General features: G+C 36.1%; 2 protein-coding genes across 3 annotated transcripts in view; one reads left to right on the plus strand and one right to left on the minus strand.

Annotated features, from left to right (window-relative positions):
- Nucleotides 1-852: 852 nt before the first annotated feature.
- Nucleotides 853-21,035, plus strand: LOC107008385 (separase). The gene is made up of 28 exons (XM_015207402.1): nucleotides 853-1,496; nucleotides 1,659-1,836; nucleotides 1,913-2,020; nucleotides 4,093-4,254; nucleotides 4,366-4,736; nucleotides 5,093-5,198; nucleotides 5,362-5,487; nucleotides 6,591-6,884; nucleotides 7,009-7,119; nucleotides 7,253-7,474; nucleotides 7,590-7,715; nucleotides 8,276-8,410; nucleotides 9,066-9,431; nucleotides 9,529-9,618; nucleotides 9,982-10,209; nucleotides 10,339-10,462; nucleotides 10,565-11,092; nucleotides 11,183-11,317; nucleotides 13,084-13,318; nucleotides 15,175-15,289; nucleotides 15,916-16,110; nucleotides 17,329-17,384; nucleotides 17,472-17,701; nucleotides 17,782-18,019; nucleotides 18,305-18,701; nucleotides 19,126-19,395; nucleotides 20,287-20,374; nucleotides 20,473-21,035. The coding sequence occupies exons 1-28, from the start codon at nucleotides 853-855 to the stop codon at nucleotides 20,979-20,981; spliced, it is 6,387 nt and encodes a 2,128-aa protein (XP_015062888.1). The 3' UTR covers nucleotides 20,982-21,035.
- Nucleotides 21,036-21,321: 286 nt separating this feature from the next.
- LOC107008067 overlaps nucleotides 21,322-23,805 on the minus strand; it is a 4,012-nt gene continuing 1,528 nt past the window's right edge. Inside the window, exons 2-3 of one of the 2 annotated variants that reach the window (XM_015206971.2) lie at nucleotides 21,676-22,772; nucleotides 21,322-21,563 (exon numbers count right to left, since the gene is read on the minus strand). In XM_015206971.2, the coding sequence (XP_015062457.1) occupies nucleotides 21,559-21,563; nucleotides 21,676-22,759 (1,089 nt within the window). In that variant the 5' untranslated portion in view covers nucleotides 22,760-22,772 and the 3' untranslated portion in view covers nucleotides 21,322-21,558. Of the gene's footprint in view, nucleotides 22,773-23,805 lie in introns of both variants that reach the window. The other variant, XM_015206969.2, reaches the window with a different exon arrangement.

Consider the following 23,805-nt stretch of genomic DNA (forward strand, 5'->3'; position numbering starts at 1 on the left):
AAAAATTGTAACTCTAAAAATTAATCCTAATTCACTTAGTTAGCGTTTGATCTCAACTTTACAAATATTCTTGTCACATTTGGATGAAGTTTTTGGTGGAGCTTCACTACGTGTTTGACTCTAAATTTTCTCAAAATTATTTCACTATTTTAAAAATAAGATTTATATCTATAAGTTCTAAAAAATATTTTAAATATCCATAAATTTATATAATCATTTGAAAATGAATATGTTTAGTTAAAAAATAACCTTATAATATATGTAAGACAATAAATTAATATACTCAAATTTGTCAATTATTCAATTATAGTTAACCCATTAAACACAAATTGTTTTTTTTTTTCAAATTTATCGCTCAAATTAGAAATCTAACTTTCGCGGAGAAGATAGTAACAAATATTAGTTGAAATTGATAAATAACGTGTATTTTTTATATAATATAAAAATTTATGGTAAACTTTAAATTTTTAAAAATTTCAAATATTAGAATTTGGCTCAAATACTAGTTTTTTCTAGTATTTGAGAAATTGAAATACTTATTTATCAAAGTTATATGATTAAATACCAATTTTTTAATTTTTTCGCAAATATTCTTGGAGCCAAACGGATCCATTCTAGCTTATTTTATACGACTCAATTTTTTACTTTCTAAAACATTTTCTTTTTAAATATTATTTTTTTACTACAAAAAAAAAGTGTATATTTTTCTCCGTTCACTATTCAATGTTTTGAAGAACAAAGAGCGGTACACTTTCCCGCTTCTTAAATATTCTCTCTCAACAAAAAGTTCACTGGACCACCACCGCGTCTTCTCCGCCGCTGCCCTGCCCTCCGGCGGCCGCAGCCTCTCTAATGGGTTCCTCTACCGCCACTGTTCTCCTCACAGAACTTCAATCCACAACCAATTTCACTACCAATACCTACAAAAACTTCTCTAATTACCTCCACGAGTTCACCACTCTATCCAAACCAAAATCCACCGACGTTACTACAATCCGTTCACTTGCCAAACAATTTCTTTCGTTCCTCAATACATCCTTATCACTATTACCCAAACGCCTATCTGAATCCCCCAAACTCCCTGACCAATCTGCCCCTCATTTGTTTGATATTTACAGGTTATGCCTTAACTGCCTTGAGATTATCTCCTCGCAGCTGTCTTGTAAACCTTACGCTGTTCAAGCACAAAGAGTCCGATACATTCATTGTCTGGATTCATGGGGAAAATACCAGGAAGTGGAATGTGAAGGACTTACCGTACTTAAGGTTCTACGAGAGAATGCAATTGGTAAAATCAAGAAAGAAGTCAAGAAGTCAAGATCAACACAGCTGTTGTTGCCGCAATTGGACGGAGAGTATGTGGATCAAGAATTTGCTCTTTTGGTCGTGGAGATTGTCGTTACACTTGTTAAGTGTGCTTCTTTTATTCAGAACAAGGCTGTCCATGAATATGATGGACTTCTTGATTTGGTCAAAGAAGTTGTGCCATGGTTAAAGTGAGTTTTTTTTCTTTTTCATTTACTTAATTATATCTCATGTTGAGTAATTTCTTGGAATATTTGAACCCAAGAACTTGATAATCTTGACCTTGTTATAGTTCTTGCAATGCTCGAAAAAATGTTTGACTGATTGAATTTTACAAACTTTGGATGATTCAGGGTTTTGGATATGAATGCTCGTAAGAAATTGCATCCGGTGCTTGTGACATATTTGAACAGAATAACACTGATTATGGTTGGGGACTTCACAAAATTCAATGGGGACTTGGTGTGTAAATTTTGTATAGAAACCTTGTGTCAAATTAAACAATCACCCCTAAAAGATCAACTGTTCAAGGTGAAGCTCTCATATTTTTCATTTACCTATTCTAGAGATGTCTTCTCTGTCTATTCTAACAGGTATATGTGCACAGTTTGCAAGGAAGATATGCTCTTCTCTGTTCTCACAAGAACATGATGAGTTCTCTAGGATTGCTGACACCTTAAAATATGTGCTGGACACCATGGCTGCAGAAATAAAGGTATTATATTGATCATCTCTTAGATTATTGATCCCGAACAAGTATGTATGTTTCTGCTGTTTGTAGGATCCGGTATTTATTCTTTTCATTTACAGTACAATTACATATACAAATGAATAATTTATTCAAGACGAGGAAGTAAACAAGTTCACAGTTTTCTGTAGGACAAAACGGGGGTTGGGTGCGTGGGGGGGGGGGACTTGAATTGCTTATTCTGGTCATAGGGTTGCTGAATCAAGGTTGGATCAGCAATAAGATTACGAGGCTTCAAATTTTATGTGATTTAGTAAAGCGACAGATGTATGAGGTCGCTGTTATTGGTGCAGATCTGGGATGTACAATGTAGTATGTCACCAGTAAAGGATGTGGAGACTTAAAAGGGAACAAGAAGGAATGAAAAAATATGTTGAATTCCACTTACTCCTATTGAAATCCCTGGAAATCCCAGAGTAAGTTTGCATAAAGCACTTTAACAAGAAAAATATAAATTAAGCTCAAAAAGATACCATTATATTATTAAAAAAAACGTAGAAATTAACTCACCTTCTTCAGGACTGCTCGACTTGATACCATTATGTATATGGTTGTCAATATAGAAGGAAAGAAATGGGAGATGCTTTAAAGATAGGTCCAATTCCATACGTAAAGTAAAATGGAATTGTATTGAAGCTCCACTTCTTTTGTGTAAACTACTTTGTATAGAAGATGTAGATCAAAATTGTAGATTTGATAGGAAGCTTGTAATTGCTCAATTTTTGAGGTGACGGGTGACCAGCATACCCTTAATGGTGATGAATACAATTTACCAATTTTTTTTTTAAAACATTCATAGGTTTCTACTTGTGTCTTTTCTAACTGTTATTTTCAAATGAACTTCTACAGTTAACTTGCTCCATATAAAACAAGGGAAATTATAAATAGATAGGACTGATTGACACTATTTACTGCATAATACAAGGGTAATACCTTTTGAAGGGGACTACATATTTTGGATGTAGTTTACCTGTAAATATATAGATTAGTGTTACTATCCTCAAAAAAAAAAATGCAATATGATCAACAATGCACTTTTGAATCTTTAACATAATCACGCCAAATCAAAATGAAACATGACTTACAATAACATACCTTGTGAAATCCCACAAACCTTGACTTACCTGTTAAATATTACTCTTTCCATTTTGAATTGCCTTTTGAGTCACTTTCATAATTGGTCAAAAGAATCTAGTTTCACTTATCAACTTTACCAATTATCAGAGTAACTCAAAAAGACAATTAAGTCCCTCCACTTGCCTATTAGAGATACTTGAGTTTTTTTTTTACCTTAAGTTAGCAATTTTATTACTAAATGGAGGAGATAAGATCTATCAGTAGAGATAACGTAATTTTTTTGAGATTTTTGAACATTAATTAGTAAGTTACTTGTATAAACTGGTATTGTTTCCAATTTATTTAGTGTAACGGTTATGAGAAAAAGGTATAGAAGACTAGGAAGGAGCTTTCTAGTTTGTAAACTTTAAATAGCCTGCACCCGAGAGTGTGGCGCAGTGGTTAAGAAGATGAATGAACTATGGGAGACCAAGGTTCAAATCAAACAGAGGTAGAAAAGTGCTAGGTTATTTCTTCCCATTCGCCTAAGCTTTGGTGGATATTGGATAGAGCTACACCATACTTGTGTTGGTGGAGATAGTAGGTACCCGGTTCATTAGTCGAGGTGTGCACAAACTAATATGAGCATCACTATATTTTTTTCTTTAAAAAAAAACTACAAACATCCTTGAGATAGCGCAAATATGAAATATGATCATGTGGGATAGATGACACTGTTTTCTGACCTGCAATGCTTTTTCTTCTCCTGGGTTAGTGACTTGATCCCAATCATTATCTATATGGTTAGCTTTAAACTCATTTTCTGCTAAAGATAATCGCAAGAATGTTTCTATAAAATGCACTTTTAAGTCAATGGTCTATTCTAAAACTTATTTTTCACTGTTTATGTTACTTATTTGATGATAGAATTGTCCTTACATCTGTAGTATGATTCATGAAGTTGTGGTAATTCTACATGTCAGGTTGGACAGGAGAACACTATAATAGAAATTCTGGAGCTTGTTTGTTATTGTGCTTATAAATGCCGAAGCGTTACTTCAAATGTTTGTAGTATTCTGGCTGCCCAATTAAAAGAATTAGCCACGCACGTGAAAAATTATTATGCTGAATTAACAGGTTCTCAGGTAACCATGTTAGCAGTTTATTGATGTTATTTGATTCTTTAATGATTCCTATGAATTTATGGGAGACTTTGGTTAAGGAAAGTCCTACTTATGACAGAATTTCTTTTGAAGGATGAGCTACCCACTGATTTGATTCTGGGGCTTTATGCTACTGGATTGCTAATTAATGAGTCCTGTATTCATGACTCAAGAGCTGTCTCCTTGGATTGCGATGATGTGCTGCAGAAATTAAGTAGTTTGCTCAACTTTTCAAAATCTTATTTTGACATAGACAGCAAAGGAGGCAACTATTCACAGAAGAGAATGTTCTATGTTCTGTCTTATTTTGATGCATTGAGGTTTCTGTGCCAGCCACTTGCGGAGTATGTTATCTCAGCAAGGAAAGAAATTCTTAGTGTTAAAGAGACTGGATCTTGCAATACTCACCTAGAGATCATTCAGGATGTGTTCAAGCAGTACATTAACGTCTTCCTACACAACAGGTACACCACTAGCATATAGCACAAGTCCTGCAATCTGCCAAGTTTTTAACTTACATTTTGATATTTGAACTTATTATACTTCTCTAGATTTTACATACAACGAACTAAAGTTTTTAGTTTGACATGGAATTACGAATTCTAGAGCCATTGCTAGGTTCTTTGTACTCGGTATGTTGTGTATTTTATGAACAAATTCAGTTTCCATTTTAAATAGATCTTTTAGCTTCTCTGTTAAAATTGATTTAGCTGTTTACTGGTCTTTTTCATCTTTAAGATTGTGTTGGTATTTCTATTTAATTGAGTTCTCCATAGGCTATGTTCTGTAAACCTTATGTTTTTCACCCTTTTTAATGCAGTACCGCTCATAGCAAACAAGATCCTTGTGGAGATAACAACAAAGTGTTACGTCTTGTAGCAGTCGCTGCTTTCACTCTCTCTTTACGCACAAAACGTGATATCAAGGTTTTTGTTGTTGTTCGTGCTACTAAGATGATTAAGATTGTTATTGACATCATGTACCACTAATACTATCCGATATGATATATTGTATATTATTCAATAATAGAAACAGACTAGCTCCACTTTAACAATGAATTTTATAATCTCTCTTTATTTATACTTGCAGGAAACTGTTAGATTTCTCAAGTATCTCATTTCAAGCGAGCAAGTTCAAACCAATGGACTTAAGTATTTCTTTACCTCATTTTACAACATTGCTGTCGTATTATACAGAAACAAGCAAATGAAAGAGGTATGGGCAGCTGTAGAGATTCTTGTTATCCTTTTCCACTGTTTTACTTTCCACATGGTTGGTTTTAGTACTAATGAAGATGATCGTGTTATATTCACTTTCATGTTTTTGATGCTTTGTCAATTTTGAATGAAAATTACCTTTATGAAGGCATTCAGCTCATTGAGTATTGTAGTATATTAGGTGGATGAGAGAGAAGGGACAGGTCTGTGTTGTGGCATATTGTGGAACCATGAGCTAGTCTTGATACATGTTTAAGAAGTGCCAGCTGTATCCAGCACATCACAAGATAGAGTTTCATGGGGGAAAAGAATGGGTTTTAGCTCGGAAAGATTTTTATGTTAGAGGAGTGAACTTTAATGGACATGTGATGGTGTTTTGCAGCAGATGCTCTTATTCCAATTGGAGGCTACATAAACCAATGTGAGATCTGGTCCATAAGCTAACTTTATTGCAGATGCACTTCTGGAAATTTTGAATGGATGAAAGTGGCAAACATCTGCTGGAAAGCCAAAGAGATAGAAAACTGAGATAGTTTGTTTATGTCTGGAAATCTACTCTGATGAAGGAGAGAAAACATGGAATAATTTTTCCTCTTTAAGTGGCGGGAGTTCGAATCCTTCTGCCAACACTAATTAATTTACCTATAAAAAAAAAGAAAAACATGGAATAATTTTCAATGGGTGAAAGTTTTTGACATAAAGAAACAGCATATGGTACTGCCAACACTGCCCTGACTTCATTACCTGCGTTACTTCTCCAAATATTATTACTCATTAGAAATGATAAGATGAGCCCAGGTAGATCTAGTTTCCTACTCTTATTTTGTACTTAGAATGCTTTAAAAGTGGTAAACTAGTTCCTCTGTACGATCATTTTATTCAAGTTCTTTCTGAATATCGCTCTGCTGTCATAGTGCATAAATACGTTAATATGGTGTAACAACCTTACTTTGACAGGATCAGTTCTATAGGCTCGTACCTATGTCTCCTTGATTTCCAAAAAAAAAAACGTTAATTATGGTGTATCAACTATTATTAGGAAAAAAAATGTCCTTTCATATTCTAGTCCATTTTTTGATTATACCGTTTCTTCCTTTCCAGGCTGCTAAAGCTTTGAAGCTATGCTGCAAAGCATCTTGGAAGCGTGTCTTATGTCTGTGTGAATTATTTAAACACGAATCAGATAAATTTAAGAATGATCTGTCAGAAGATGATGTGATTGGTTTCATTGATGAGGCGTGTGAGAAAACTGCTTTTCTTTTGGAGGTGCTCCAACTAAGTGGCGATTGTAAGGTACAAAAAATCCTCATTGATAGCCTTAAAAGCTGGTCTGCTGCAGAGCATTTGTTCGAAAAACTGCCAAGTCCCACATCTGTAGTGAAACAGTTTGTGAAGGTAAAATCCAAAGCTTTGCTTGTTTGCCTCTCTTACCATCCTTCCATTTTATGGAGTAGTGAAAATTATATTGGTCTTTCTGACTTCTTGTTAATGGATCTCTCTCATGTGGATCTGCTTTCAGATGGAATTGAAAGTTAATGATGTGGATATTGAAGAAGGTACCACTATGTTGTATTCTTTGATGTCACCTTTTGTAGAATCAAAACAGGCTCTTGGAATCATTTTGGAGCAGGTTCTAACACACAAACTCTTCCTGGCTGGGCTTGTTAATAGTTATAACCTCTTTCAGGAGTTATATTTGATTTAATTTGCTTCGTTTGCTCAACAATAGGTGCTGCTAACAACTGATTCTTATATTTCATCAGGAGCTTATGGCATATAGAGATTTGAATGCACGAAATCCAAGATTATGTCAGGAAATGTGTTTAAAAATTATAGCTCTTCTTTTACAAGAAGTATATGTCTCCAAGGACAGCTATTTACAGAGATGTAGATTCCTTCTTGTTAAGGGAGAGGTGTTAAGAGCCCGTGGATTTCGATATCTTAAAGATTGCATTCAGTGTCTATCCGAGGCAATAGCTACAGTAGTAAGTTATTTGTTTGTGTCTGCCTCTTTATCTACTGAGTTATGGTAATCAGAGTTTGATTGTCTTTGTCTGTGTAGTTGATGTTGTTAATTATGTCAGGTTATACCTTTTGCAGGAAAGTACTTTAAAACAGAAAAGATATGGAGAAAATTTAGCCTGCACCAATTCAGCTTCTCATCTGGCAGCCTATGCATATTGTGCACGTGCACTCTGTTCCAGTGAGATTGAACCAGATTCAAAGGTATTACAGCGTAAAAGGCTGATCTCCTGCATTGATATGTTTCCTTGGGGGGCAAACAGTTGGGCTAATGACCTTCCATTTGGGACTTGGAAGGAAACGGAGGGAGTTCTTCCTTTTCTGTTTATTTTAAATGTGTCATAATATGCCACATTGGTTAAGGGATGTTGTCTCCTTATAAAATTTAGGCAGTTCTCTCCTTATGAACTAGCTTTTGGTTGAGTTAGGTTCAACCGTTCAAGGTTTATTTTCTTTACATGGTATTAGAGCAAGACATATCCCTCTCCTTATATGCTCTTTGGAATCCTTACCTCATGAGTTGTCTTTTCGGTTGAGTTAGGTCCAAGGTCCATTTTCTTTCACGATTTGATTGGTCTAAAGAAGAGAAATCAGAGAAATTTCTTATCATTTTCAACTCTATCTCACAGCAAACTAACAAATTAGTGTAATCTTTTCATTGTTTTTCTATGTTTAGTTAATTCCTTTCTCTTGACTCTGAGAACGTTTCTGTGGTTCTGAATACTGATCTGTTGTTTTATTCCCCGTCATTCCTTTTTGAACAGAGACTTTATGAAGATATACGTGCTGCAGCTAGACTTTGGATGAGTCTGAACCACTGCCATACACCTGATAAGTGTAGGATGTCTGAAACTATATTGAATATGTTGCATCAGATTGTTGACTTGTTATCATTGAAGGTAACCTCTAATCTTGATATCACTTTGTATTTGCCATGAACATGGTAAAAGGGCCTTGTATCACATTCATTGAATTTAACCTTTTTTTGCCCTTCAAACTTCTCTCTTTCTAGTCGATCTGACTGGTCTTATAACTTTGATGGCTCATGCATCATTTTTGGAAAGTTTGTGATAACTACTTTTGGCTTTGTTTCATGTGAATGATTATCCTAGTTGTAGGCTCATGCATCATAAGGAGCAACTTTCACTTCGGGAAGTGGTTTGTAGGAATCCCTTCCTACGATGTAATTTTCTTGACAGATAAGTGTTTATAAGCATATACTAGAAATGCATGTTGAGTATAAATAATCATTGGTTGGCTTCCAGAAAGCTTCTTCCCAGTAGATTTTCAAAAAAACCCTGGAAGTTTTTAAGAGTTACTTATTGCTCACTTATGTAAATGTGTAAAATTACTCTTCTGGTTCAACCGTAGCTTTAATTCCTAAAAGTTTATTCAAAGGTTCTCTGAAACACAATAATGATTGGTCTTAATCTTTTCTGTCTTTCCTATAAACATGCTTGTGTGTGTCTAAATTTTTTGAAGAATGCTGAATTTTGGGTATTGAGATAATGCCAATTTCCATGAACTCTATCATCTTGTGCTTCCATTTTTCAGGGCTACCTGGAAATTCATCCTGACATATATGAGATGATGATACAAATATTTATGAAGAATATTCCATTAGAGAAGTCTGTGTCGTTACTATGGAGATATAGAAGACTTAGTCATGCACTCTGTACATCACCTGTGAATGAAATGTTCATCAAAACATTGTCAAACCATTGTGGTGAACTTTCCAAGTCTGTTGAATACTGGATGAAGTGCATGAAAGAATCTCAACCACAATTAGTTGGGTTTCAGCAGAGCTTCTTTCTAACCCTTGCTCTTTCTTCTAAAGTGTCTCATAATAATCAAAGCCTTTTCCACTGTGACATTACAGAGGATAAAGTTAAGCTCACTGCTTCAGAGCTCATTCAAGCTGTAAGCTTCTAATGTAGACACAGCAAATTCCGTTGCATTTATTCAAGTTAACGGAGTGTGGTTGTACCTGCTAATTTGAGCTGTTATTTGTTCTTAGGTTCCTTTATCAAGCGGTTCAGCCTTTCTTTCTGCTTATCTTTACTATGACTTGAGTGAGAGACTGATTCTAAATGGACGACTGATTGAGGTAAAATAATGGCTATAGCATTTTGCATGATTATAGGGTTGCAACTTCAAGTTTTCTTCCTTATTTGTTTGAATCAATAGCACTCGTTCATGGAACTCTTAAAATGTTTTGCTAGAGGAAAGTAGATCCAATGTGGGAGCCCCCGCTTGCGATTTTTACCTTTTTAGCTTCTATTATTGGGTTTACATACCTTAGGAGACCACATGGATCCATGCTCCAAGAGAAGATCTAGCATCTATAACATGAAAATAGGATCATAAAGTGGGTCGGAGGGACATTTTTGTATCAAACTTATAAGTTATTCTCTAATATTGAGCATGCTACTGACTACTGATTGCTCTTTAATGTCAACAATGCCTGTAGGCTCTTGCTTATGCAAAAGAAGCCCATCGTTTACGAAGCAAACTTCTCCAAGAAAACTTCCAATATCAGATAGAGCAGCAGGCTGAAGTATATGGTCTTACAAAATTCCAGATATATGATACTGTGGCTGCAAAGGCTTGGTTTCCTGGAAGTGTCTCATTTGACTTTGATGGTTCTACACTTACTCCTTGGAATATCCTCCAATGTTATCTGGAAAGCATTTTACAGGTCTATCATTATTTTGTTTATTTTTATAATTGTCAATATTTATTACATACACAAAAGTAGTTTGTTAATTTTAATTGGATGTGTTATGGAGAATCTAATTGACCATGATAACATAAACTAATACAACAGGTTGGAACTGTTCATGAGATGCTTGGAAATGGAACTGAGGCTAAGACACTTCTAGTGTGGGGGAAGGACATCTCTTGTTTTCAGAGTTTGCCACTCTTCATAATTTCATTCTGTTGTATGTTAGGTAATTCTTTTCCCCAACTTCTTTGCTTTTTCTCGTATATCACAATGCATGTTTTTAGGAGGTTTCTGGATTTTCAACTTAGTGTCTTTTAATATTCATCAGGAAAACTATATGCTAAACAACATCTCTTGGAGTTGGCAGAAAAGGAACTAAATACTGCTAAGCAAACATTGGCTGAAAACTATGATGACATCTCTTGCCTGAAATGCAGAACAATTCTGGAAGTTTCAATTGATCTGCTACTAGGAGATTTATGGAGACGCCAACATTGTAATACTACCTCCACAGTGGAATTTGTATCTAGTGTTAAAGAGAAGTATAGATCTTCCTTTGAGAAGCTGAATGACTTCGGCTGGGAGGATTCTGTTGGTTGTTCTTTAGGAGCATGTTCCCAGCATACCAAGCACCAGGCTAGGTATTCGTTTGCAAATGGTTCAACAGATCCTTCAGATCTGAAGGAGTTCCCATCCCAAGACAAGCTGGAAAAAGCTGTTGAAGGCAGAAGGACTAGGAAGACCAAGAAAGAGCCCGAACATAATCTAAGGATGACGCGGTCAAGGTATCACTCTATGAAAAAATGTGAAAGTTCTATGGATGATGAACATGCTAATGATGCTGAAGACATAGGGTGTAAGCACCTTCTACTAATATGTTTCTTTTCAGCTGGAGCTTAAGATAGAAATTGCATTTCATTGCCAAGTTTGATCATTTAATTCACAGGTATGTGCTACAAATTGAAGTGTTGGCACCATCTTCCTCTTGAGATTTTCCGATCTGGGTCTTTGAGTAATTTTGTATACTTGAAATGGGAGCTCGTTCGCAGACAACTTTCGCTGAGGCTTCTAACTACTACAGGTAGCATGACATTCCTTCTGGATGTGATTGTGCTTATTTTTCTTATCACTTTCTTTAGCTGTGGCTATGGTTGGTTTCTCAGTATGCAACATATGATATATGCTCAGAATTCAAAATTCTGTTATAAACTATATACCATGAATATATTACTAGTAATAGACTCACAGATCCTCCCTGAATGTTAAAACATAATGACTAAATTGTCACATTACTTGTGTTGAGGTGTAGGAGTAACCTGAAGCTCCAAGTTCAGCAGGTTACACAATTCAACGTGAGTCCATTGGCTTCAGTCTTGATGGGAGGTGTATTCCTGTGCTTTTGTACTATTGCAGGCTGCCTTGTGGAATATTCATTTCAGCAAACTGCTGGCCTGGATACCACTAACATAGAAGAAATTATTAGTGTTTCTCAAAGTTTGTATTGTCCATGTTATAAGAGCTTGGAGTCGCACATTATTATGCTTCAATAGCAGTGCACAGTTGCTAAAAGAACTGAGTGATGTCGAAGCAGAGGTTATCTCTTCTCGTGGTAAAGCTTAATGACTTTTAAAGTATTGTTTGCTTCGTGCAATGAAGCTTAAAACAATCTGAGTTAGAAGCATTTGAATTAACTTTAATATGAGAAATAAATAGAGAGGATAAGATTAGAGCCTTTTGCTATCTGAGTGCTGGGAATGATCTCGTTTTCTTGTCTATTTCTATCTCTTTCTATTTTCTAGTTCTTTATTAAGACTCAGTTTTTTGGAAAACATGAAAATGAATCTTGCAATTAAAGATAAACTAGAACAAATTCCTAAATCAATGAAATATGGAGGTCAATATTATACACTGGTTCTTTTCAATGGTTGATTCTTTGCAAAGAGTGATCCAAGGGTCTGCGAGGTATGGATAAGGTCTGTGGACACTCTATCCTCCCTAGACCCCACTTTGTGAGGTTACGCTAGGTATGTTGTTGTTGATTCATTGCAAAGAGAATCAAATTTTCAATTGCAGGCATCTTTTCTTGTGTTACTGGAAATTGTATTTTGATGATATTTAACCATAGTTTTTTGGGATCAATGTTGTCATTGTTGTATAAATGGATTCTGAAATTAGTGAAGCGAATTGCAAATTTGATGTTACTGTAGTTAGTACTAGTTTCCTGTCTGGTTAATGATTTTGTTTTCCTGCAAATTGAGCTCTTAATTTTGGAAAGAAACACCTTTATTCTTGTTATTGCATTTTTGTGTTTTTTCTTTTTAAAGGCACAGCGGCGAAGCTTTTTAAGCTTTGATCACTTAATACTTGTGGGGCGATCATAAAAACTGTAGACCCGTTTCAGGAGCTATTGTGTCTTTCTAAATTGTCTAACTGAGGGTTCTTAAATTCAGAAAGAGATTGTCATAAAAACGATGCACCTACATGTGCAATTGATCATTCATATTTATATTCGTAATTTGTAGCCATATGTATTTTGATAATGTTAAAATTTAAGTTAGCTCATTTTTAAAAACACATTCATATATTTTGACAAAACCTATTCAATTTGTCAATTTTTTTTATATTGCTTGTGTGCATGTTTGAGCTAATTCATGCACTCAATTTCATTGAAGCAGTGAACTCTGTGATCGACTTGTGGCCCTAACTTCTTCTAGACATGGTAGACATTCCATGCCTACATGAAACTTGAATTCTTGAACTGAGCTGACAGATACCTTTTATCTTTTTCGCTCTCATTATGCTTTTCAACTTATTCATTGGCCTTACCTCTTATCTTGTATGTGGCAGAAAAATGCTTAGGTCTTTCTGGTGATAGCCATGAAGCACAAAAGCTTGTTCTTCAAAGCTTATCGCTGTTCAGTTCAGATCCGTCTTGTCCCAAGTATTCTTCTCTGCCACTAATGTCCCTGGTTGACCAGATGGGACTGAATATTTGGGCGGTTGAACTGGCCATTGATCATTCAGTTATACTTTACCGCATTTGCTATTCCATTTTGAATAGCTATACTTGCAAAGGAACCAGGTATGCCTGCAGAAGTATATGCAAGTTGTCATATCTTTTCGTATCTTGAATCTCAGACAAATTCTAACTTGCTATTATGAATTCTGAAATTCAAATTACTGGTGTAGATGCAACAGCGATATTTATTTGTTGTATTTGACAATCTTCAGCAGTCGTAACATTGTAAATTAGATTGTTCTTAAAATGACTTAAACCAAAAGCTACATGAACAGGTGAGGATTGCCCAAGTCCCCCATCCCTTATTGGAGGTGGGAGACTCAACTAGTGCCTAACAAATTAAGGCTTTTATTCCTTCCATTAAAAGACGTCCAGAAACTACTGTTATTCCAAATATTTACAGAACTGGAGTGAATTGTCAGTAGACTTTTGTGGTTTTAAGAACTTTATTTCCCTTAATTTTGGGGAACCCATGATTTGCATGAAACAACAGCAATTATTTAGTATTGATATGATATGGTCCTGAATAGAGCAGCAGAATGGATGCAAAATATTCATGTTGTCGACTCCAACAGATTTAGGTAGAGGCAAAATTGACTTACTTATTGAATGTTTTTACCACCAATTGGTGTATTTGGTTAGAGAGAACCAGTAAAATCTCCAAGTACAGGCATTTCTTATGCAATGAGGGATCCATTGGAACTTCTAGCAACATAATTGTGTAGGGAAGTGGAACCATTTCTGTGAATAGCCCCAACTATGTCTCAATCCATTCCTGTTCGGGTTGGCTATCTGAATTTTTCGCATCCAGTCCAATCTGTTTTGCTCAACTTCAGTCTGATTACCAGTAATTTGTCTTTTAAGTTGATTTTTGTTTGTAGCTTATTTTAGAAAACGGTGTTCGACTATGTACTTGATGTTTCTTTCACATCTTCTGTAAATTCTGGAAATATTTCTTTGTAGAGTGAGACTTTTCCTTATAGAAGTAAAAGAATAAGGTGCAATTTTTTCTACCCCCCTCCCCACAAACACAATCAACTCCAGGTCTGCTGTAAATAGCATGCACTGTAGCTTATAGTTAGTTTTTTTAATACTTTTAAAGTGACTTGCTTTCTTTTTGGTATGTTGGCTACTTAAGTTGCTCAATAGTCATTATTTATCTGCTCTAGTCTAATACACCATTAGAAATACTCCAAAGGTTCTGTATGCTTTGTTTCTATTAGAGTTCCACATTGGTTGGGGAATGAACCAGTGGTCTGCTTATATGAAATTGGGCAGTCTTCTCCTCTTGAGCTAGTCCCAAGTGTCACATCTTTCCAAATTGAATATCCATCTTTCTGTTTTGAAGTTCAAATGATATCAAACAATCATTAAATAGGAGAATATCCTGGGTCCCACTGGTACTTCTCTCAAATCCACCCAAGTTGGTCGGTTTACTGAACCATCTATTTATTAACTTAGCACATCTTGACTAATCTAAATTTAGCCCATCTAACTGTTGGACTGATTTTGGCCAAGTATGTAGCACAAATTGACCTATGAAAAGCTGTCAAAATCTTTAAATAAAAAACTTTTTTGTTTGATATTTTAAATATAGCTCTAGTAAAGAACAGAAAAGTTTTATTTGTGTGCTTGATAATTAAACAAATTATAAGTTAATAAATAATGAAGATAAAATTTGGAAAGAGATGAGTGGCTCTATTATGACCCATTGTTTAGCCACCTTACCATTTATCAATTCAACCATTTCGACCTGCTCATACTCGCCCCAAATCGTCCATTTGTCATCTATATATGTAAGTTGGTAGCCACATTTCCCTCGCTGTATACATTTTTCTTGTAGTAAGTTGTAATGCATTCACATTAAGTTTTAGTTCGTAATAATGTTTTCTGTTGTCCTGAATTTCTTTCTTATGCAGGAAAGTTAGCTGTAAAGAATGCCGTAATTTTTCATGCATTAAGTTATCAAAAGTTATTGGTTGGCTGAAGCTGGCTTTCATTCTTAGTCGTGAGATTCCCTTGCTTTCTCAAAAGGTTACTTTCTTTAGTTGATCTGTACTAGAAATTCCTCTCTTAGCTAAGTGGATAGTTCAACAATCTTGTTTCTGTATCTACCTTTTGAGACACTTGCATTCTTATCAGTGTGCTTCCTTTTCAATCACTTGGAATTATCCCCTTTGGTATATACATTTACAAAATGCTATACAGAAATTCCCCTAAGCAGCTTCATATCACGTGCTTGCAAACAAACCATAAGGTGCATGAACAAATACATGGTAATTTTGCCTGCTCTGGCCTCTGAGACAACAAATTGCTAACTAGTAACAAAGGTTAATGTCCTGAAGTCCATAAATAAAAGGACTGTTGCAATATTATATTAAGTAAGGCTCTAATATCTTTCGTTTAGCTTTGCAGTTCTTGCATGAGTGGGTTGATTTTCTTAGATGACAGCTGTAATCATTTTTTGATGTTCATTTGTAGTGGATCTTACTGCAATGATCTCTGCAAATGTGTAAAATTAAATCATTGTATGCTTATCCTTTGGGTGCATGTTGAGATGTTAAATAAACATATGACAATTCATTGTGTTATTCTCCAATCTGTAAGCCTCTGAAACAGTTTGATTCCCAGGAAATTGACTTGTGTATCAATTCAAACAGATTTCCAGGTTGCTTGCGGCAGTTTATGTACTTTCTACTTCTGTTAAGTCTTTTAGTATAGCACCTAGCAAAGCAATCTCTGAGGGCCAATGGGCATCGTTCTTCCATCAAGCTTCAATTGGTACTCATCTCAATCAACACTTCTTTTCTTTCCCGTTGAAGAAGCAGAAAGCTGAACATGATGTGGATTATGAGGTATGTGTTTCTTAGTTTAGCTTGCGACTTTGCGTCAACAACTGAACTACAAGAAGTTTTTTCTTCGTTGTGCTTGTTCTGCAGTTTAAACTACTATTGTTGCTGTGTGTTCTGCATCATGGTTGCATGTAATACTGGCAGCATGATCTTCTAGTGCCTTGCCATTTTTTATTGTTCAAGGACTTTGGTAGTTGCTTAGAGTAATGCAAATGTTAGTAATGTAGGGGTTAATTATGAGTGTATCTATAAATGTTAGTAATGTAGGGGTTAATTATGAGTGAATCTATGTACTATTTTATGTAGGGATTATTTATTCCACCTTCTATCCTTCATAAAATAATATTTCCTCATAACTTATACATGTATTAGTTATGTTGGTTTTACAATGTCAACAAAACGTATTATTAATTTTATACATGAATAACGTATTTACTATCTACCTACCAAACGTCGTATAGGTTGTACGAAAATTAATACATGGATAACGTGTTTCTTATCCAGCTACCAAACAACCCCTAAGTGGTAGGGAAGTAAGCTAGGCCTGAACCTGAGTTAGGTCAACCTAATGTGTTTTAATGAAGTTGAAATCTCTAGTCAGAAGTAAACATACAATCTCTTTTTTGTTGGATAGCAGACAAATCTGTCCACTTGTGTTTGTGACTATGAGCGTCAACAACTATCTTTTGCTGTGATCATTCTGCTATAATCATGTTACTGATCAACAATCACTAACCAAGCATGACATCTTCTTTATCTTCTCCCCTTGAAACAATATTGTTTTAAGAATTGGATTCCTTGGGAAGATCTTTTGGGAGTATAAAATCTTTTTTGAGGATAGCAGACAGAGTAATGATAAATCAGATAGAAAATGAGATTAATAACTGGGAAGAAAAGTCGAACTGAGGAAGCTCACTTTTCTCCAAGGAAAATGTTGAGCAGTATTGACTGAGTAAATCAAAAGTTTATGATGAGCAACCTTGGAGCCCTAAACATAAACATAGCATTATGTTCGTACCTCAAAAGACTGCAAAGTGCAAACTACAACATATACCCAGTGTAACCCTTCAGTCAGATCCACCAAAGCTTCTATAAGATCTCACTAAAGCCTAAATGACAACCTACTATTAGATCTAAGTTTTTCTCCAACACAAGCTAATATTATACTTTTCCTTTGCATCGTGCTGGGTGCACTTATATCTATGGATTTGTCGTTTTCAGGGTTCATGTTCTTTGAGGCAACCATATCTTGGTTCAGAAGAACTTAATATGCTCAGGTATTTCTTAGTCTTAGCTTGAATTAAGCACCTTTGCTAAGAAGATTTGGTTCATTTCTGTTCTATCTTCCTCCTCTTCTAATGCAGGATTGCACCTGAATCAGTTGAAGATCTTGAAGATTTTGTTTCGAATTTTTTTGAGAGCCTTCCTTCTTGTACAATTGTCTGTCTTAGCTTGCTTGGACGCTCTGTTTCCAGTTTCTTGACTGAATTGTTGAATTCTCCATACCCCATTCAATCATGGATTCTGTTATCTCGCATGAGCTCGACCAGTCAGCCCATCACTGTACTTCTGCCGGTGCATTCTATCTTAAATGGTAATACAGTTTTACGCTCTAAATTGAACAGTAAATTCATGAAAGGTTATACATAAATTGTTCTTCTTTCATGCCATCAGAAGCTGCAGATGATGTTGCTGAATTCACTTCCAGTTTTCCGTTTGAAGTCAAAGATAAGCACTGGCATTGCCCTTGGGTGTCCAGCGTGATCGATGATGTGGCTCCAGTCTTTAGAGATATATTAGAGAATAATTACTTATCCTCTTCTGTACACCTATTAGAAGATACAACAGAGAACAGATCATCATGGTGGAAGTGGAGGAAACAACTTGATAAGCGCCTTGCCAACTTTTTACGGTTAGTCTTATTTAAATAATTCTTCATCTACTTTTGTGTTCCATGTAAAAGATCATTTCCCTTTAAGTGGATGATCTTCAATACTGAATTATATGTTTGCAAAAGTTAAGTTGCAAGATTGGTGTCATGATGATGATTTTGTATAATTGTTGATGTCTTCACCTTTCCATCTGATAGTTAAGAGTGAAGTCACTGAATGTGATGCTTATCATTACTACATGATGTCAATTCTCTTTCAAATAACGCATATCAAAGTATACTATGTTTTTAATTTATATGCCTCAGGAATCTAGAGGATTCATGGTTAGGTCCTTGGAGATGCTTGCTTTTGGGGGAATTGTCAGAATGTGAGCTCTTGGATTCTCTAGTAAAGAAACTCGATGATCATTTTAGATGTAAAGCTGGAGCAGATGTTCATGAAAGTCTTCTAAAAGTAATTCTTGGAGGTGCGAAGTACGCTTGTGAGAAAGAAAATTGCATTTCTCAGATGGTTATAAATAAAGGGTGTCACCTACATGGAGGGGGTCATGGAAAATCCAAAGCATTATGTAAGACATCTACAGAAGTTGAAAGTCTCTGTGATTCAGTATACAAGTCTATAATTGACAAAGCCCAAGAGATAGAAGAGACTGAATCCATGAGTAGAAGACCAGTTATTCTTGTTTTGGATCTTGAGGTGCAGGTGAGTTTACTTTTGTCCTTGCTGGTTATTCTTTTAGTATTGGTTGCTTGAGGAGTTCTGATTCAACTTTGTGCTTCATTAATTCTGAAGTTCCTTATATGAAGTCCTCCCATGCTTCGAGAAGTTGCAATTTGTGAAATGATAGATTTTGTTAAATATTGCAATTTGTGAAATGATAGATTTTGTTAAATATTGCAATTTGTGAAATGATAGATTTGTTAAATATTGCAATTTGTTGTATTGCATAAGCCTATTATTGTGCATAGTTTACATAGTTGTGCTGCAAGTGTTTGAACTTCTCCAAGTTGGAAAAGTTCCTCTGCTAATTGGCAAAATTCTTTTTAATGTTCCCTAATTGGTAGAAATCTAGTAAAACTCTTTAAACAGAAGGTTTTGGTAAGAAAAATAATGATGACTTCTGCAGATGCTTCCTTGGGAGAACCTACCGGTATTAAGAAACCAGCAGGTTTATCGCATGCCTTCAGTTAGCAGCATTAGAGCAACGCTGATCAAATGTTGCCAAGATCAACAGCAAGTTCAGAAGGGGGGATCTCCTATGAAACAAGGGGTTCCATTATCACCTTCCATTCCACTGATTGATCCAATGGATTCCTATTATCTTTTGAATCCAAGTGGAGATCTGAGCAGTACACAGTGTGAATTTGAAAACTGGTTCAGAGATCAGGATTTTGAGGTACTTCTCCACTTCAGTCCTGGACGTTTTTTTTTTTTTGAATTTTCGATGACAAGGGAAACCCGCAGCCGCTACCCTTTGGGTGCGCACAGGATAAAACCCCCTCTCCTATGCAATAGATCTCAAACCACATAGGAGAGGTAACCCAAACTAGGCAAGCCTGGTGCGACAAGCTCGACCTAGAAGGTAAACCCTTTGCCTATGCTGGCAAGGGGTTTCGAACTTGAGACCTCCAACATGGAAGTCCCAAGCTCAAACCACTGGGATCAGAACAGTAAAAGAAAGAAAACCCTTAGACTAGGTATCACATTTTGCCTTTTCCGAACGTGCATATATGTGAAAGGTTCATCTATATATATTATATATATACTCTACAAAAGTTAAGCTTTTTATGTTCCTTCCCCTTTTTATGATTGCTAAAAGAGCCCTATTATGTTTTATGAATTTCAACTGAATATTGAGATGTATGTTTCCTTAAATGGTGGGAGGAAAGACTAGGAAAAAGTAGTTTATTTCAGTGGGAACTGCAGTGGTTCAATTATTCTAGTTTGTTTCCACTGATATATACTATCTTATAACTATGAATAATTAGGACAATTAATCTTATTAGTCAATCAGCCAACTAATTTCACTGGGTATGTTGTTGTTGCTCCCTTAAAAAACAACATATATACATATACACATATAATAATCATGAACTAAGAAACAATTCTGAATTCATAGTTGTTAACCATGTCTTTCCCTTTATTAAAAATGACCATTATTATCTTATATGCAAAAGTAGTTCTGGTAATATTTGGAGTGTATAACCATAACGTGATGTTAAATGTGGTTTGTCAGATGCCCCTTCCTAGGATATGTTAAACAAAAGCATTTAACTTCTTTGTGCAGGGGAAGTGTGGAACTGCACCAGCTGTAGAAGAATTAGCTGAGGCATTGAAGAGTCATGATCTTTTTATTTACTTCGGCCACGGAAGTGGTACGCTCAAATTTAAACTGAATGATGATATTATCATGGTTCATTAGTTTTTACACGCTCGTTTTGGAATAATATATGTTGCTATGCTGGTATTTCAGGAGCACAATATATCCCTGAGCATGAGGTGAAAAAACTAGAGAGTTGTGCTGCTACTCTGCTTATGGGGTGCAGCAGTGGATCACTGTATCTGCATGGATGTTATGCTCCTCGAGGTGTTCCCCTGTGCTATCTATTCGCAGGTTCACCAGTTATAGTAGCTAATTTATGGGAGGTGACGGACAAGGATATTGACAGATTTGGGAAGAGCATGCTTGATGCTATTTTGAGAGAAAGATCAAATGTTTGTGATCAATGTGATAGGCTTTCAGATAAACTTGAGTCGTTAAAAATTAGTGATAGAAATAGAAGTGAAAGGGAAAAGACAGAGAAAGATACAACAGCTGATATGTGTAATTACAATATATCTACTAACCACTGTAACCATAGACCAAATATTGGATCATTCATGGGGCAAGCTCGAGAGGCATGCACTCTCCCTTTTTTGATTGGAGCAGCCCCAGTTTGTTATGGTGTCCCCACAGGAATAATAAACAAAAAAGATTTGTAGTATTATTGTTATGTCATATGATAATGTTACACCCTTATTCTTTATCAATTTAAATATCGTGTTCCCTTTCTTAAAATCTGACTAGAGATGAGGTATTCACATTACCGTTGTAAATGCAATCAGTGTCAATTAAATATTTAATTCAGTTTTGAATGTGACTTTGATTCAGATTGGTGTGAAGAGTGTTTCCTTTATCCTCCAATGCAATTACTGGATGGATTATGTGGCACAAAACAGTTTAACTATTTTTATTATGTGATAGACGAGAAGAACCCAGAAAATTATTCTCTTCACATGTCCACAATTCAAGTTTCAACTAATTGAGGCTAGAGACGTGCTCTTGCCTAGTCTGGTTTACAACACCAGATGTAAATATAACATTCATACAAGTTGAAATGTTGAACAAGATATGAAAAATGTACATCAGAAATTGCATTAATTAATACAAGAATTGACAGATAAATGTTCAAAAGACAGAAAAAGGAAATTACAAACTACAAATCACAGTGAAACTGAACTTTCTTCAAGTGCCCGCCAATTTTTCTGAGCCATCCTACAATCTACCATGTATCAAACATCAATCTGAGGCAGATGTGCATGAGAATGTTAGAGCACAGTTAAATCCTAGACTAAGACCTATAATTATTTCTTTTTTCACAATTTCAAACATACACAAATTACATCTATCTCCGACCTGCGTTGGCCTCTCTACGTCTTCGTCTCCTCCCAGACCGACCCAAGAGGACTCTACCTTCACGACGAAGCCGCCCAACTAGTGACATACCACTATCATCATTATCACCCCCACTATTCTCACTGTCATCATCAGAGTACTCAAAACCACCAATTGGGAGGTTTCGGTCAACTCCACCAGCACCTCTATCCAAAGTGTCACTTATCTCTCTCTCGTGCCGCCTCATAACCCGATTTGACCCAATATTCCCTGCTGAACCAAAAGCCTGCAAAAACAGAAACACATTCATCAAGTTGCGATCGATGCCCATTCCAAAACCTTCATTCCCATTCATCATCTCATTCGCATCAAAACCCTCTTCATCATCTGAATCAAAACCATAATGACTTCCTTCTATCACATAATCACCAAAAACCACAGCCCCTGGCATAGAAGAAGTTATAGTGCTGATAACATCATCCCTCTCTCGTTCCCTCTCAAGCCTTGTCCATTTTTGTTCAAGAAGAGGATCTACCTCACGTGGTCTAGCACAGGGGTGCTCTGCCTTAACATGTTTTCGTATCTCCTTGTAGCTTCCAACAAACGAGCAATCATCCTGCATGCAGCTACGCTTCTTCAAATTTAGATACTCTCTTGCAGGTTCAACCACAGTCCATCCCTTCACCTGGCCTCTACATAGTGGGCAAGCAACTTCTGAGACCTCGCTTTTCTCAGAAGGCCAAGTAGAAAATGGTTCAGCAGCTGGAGGATCAGTAGCACCCTGCACAGGTTGATTATTATCTGGCAGTATTGCTTTAGTGTAGGCTTTCTTGTACTGATCGAGGCAGTTTGAATAGCGCAAGCTAGTTCCACACATATAGGGGCGGCAACCTTTGTCATGAGAGGAACACAGGAGAAGCACAGCATTATGGGGATATTCCATGCATACAGAACATGTTGCATCTTCCCAGTCTTTCTTCTCAAAGATTTTAGAGCATTTCTTTTGGTGAACAAGTTCAGAATGGTCAGCAGATGGCAAAGGGTATGGGGTGGCCCTGCATCGTCGAGAACCATTCCTACGTCGTCCTGTGGTCCCTTTCGCCATTTTCTAAACAGATCTGCGTGAATAGAACATCAACAATTTAGCATGATTTCACTAAATTAGAAAGAGAGAGCGACTGCATCCGTTATCTGAGGATCAGTAAGGAAAGAAAAGTAGGATAGACCTTTCACGAGAGAGTAACAGAGGAAATAATAAGGGGTGTTAGCTCCATCACTGAACTGCAGGATAAAGAGTCCTACGCTAATAGAGAGATCATGCAGTCTGATAATTCAATACTACATAATACCAGTCAACTATGACCTCAATCCCAAAGTAGTTGGGCTTAGCTATATGAACACTTTAAATCAATTAAGCTTTATCTGAAGCTAATATTCAGAGCATACTCAAATTTGACAATGACTTGATTACCAAAAATAAAGTTATATAAATTAAATCTAGTCAAAAGGCAACTTAGACTTATCTTTTAGAATTCTGAGTCAGCATAACTGGGTATGTGGCCATACTATGTTGGTAAGTAAAAATACTTGACATGAATTCAGACCAACTACATGAGAATGATTAGAGGCATCAGGAGAGTAACCCCTGGGTCTATTCTCCCTAATAAAAAAACTAGGGATGGGCAAATACATTTCATTGAATTTGATCACACAAGAGTGAAGATAAGGAAAAAGCTTAGGAAATGAAATAAAGCAACCCAGCTGCTACTATCCTTCCTTCCCTGCCATCCTATTCTGTTCCTTTTTACTTTATGCTCAGGAGTCATCAACTTAAAATTCTCAAATTCCACCCTCAAAAAAAAAGTGTAGTGAAGAATTCAAACCAAGTCAAGACCAAAGAAAACAACATCTCCATGCCAAAAAGACAAAACAGAAGACAGACCGGAGAACACCCATTCGCATCAGGAAGACAAATACAAACTTTTCCAACATGCACAGAAAGTCAATCCAACTCAAGGAGGAATTGTCTCTAATGGTATATTATCCCACACACACCACCATCACCACCACATCAGTTATGGGAGGAACTCCCTTGTCAACAATTCCTTAAAGCGACAGATCTGATAATAAGTGAACTGCCCCCCCCCCCCC

Source organism: Solanum pennellii, chromosome 1 (assembly GCF_001406875.1).
Source record: "Solanum pennellii chromosome 1, SPENNV200".
Classification (NCBI taxonomy): Eukaryota; Viridiplantae; Streptophyta; class Magnoliopsida; order Solanales; family Solanaceae; genus Solanum; species Solanum pennellii.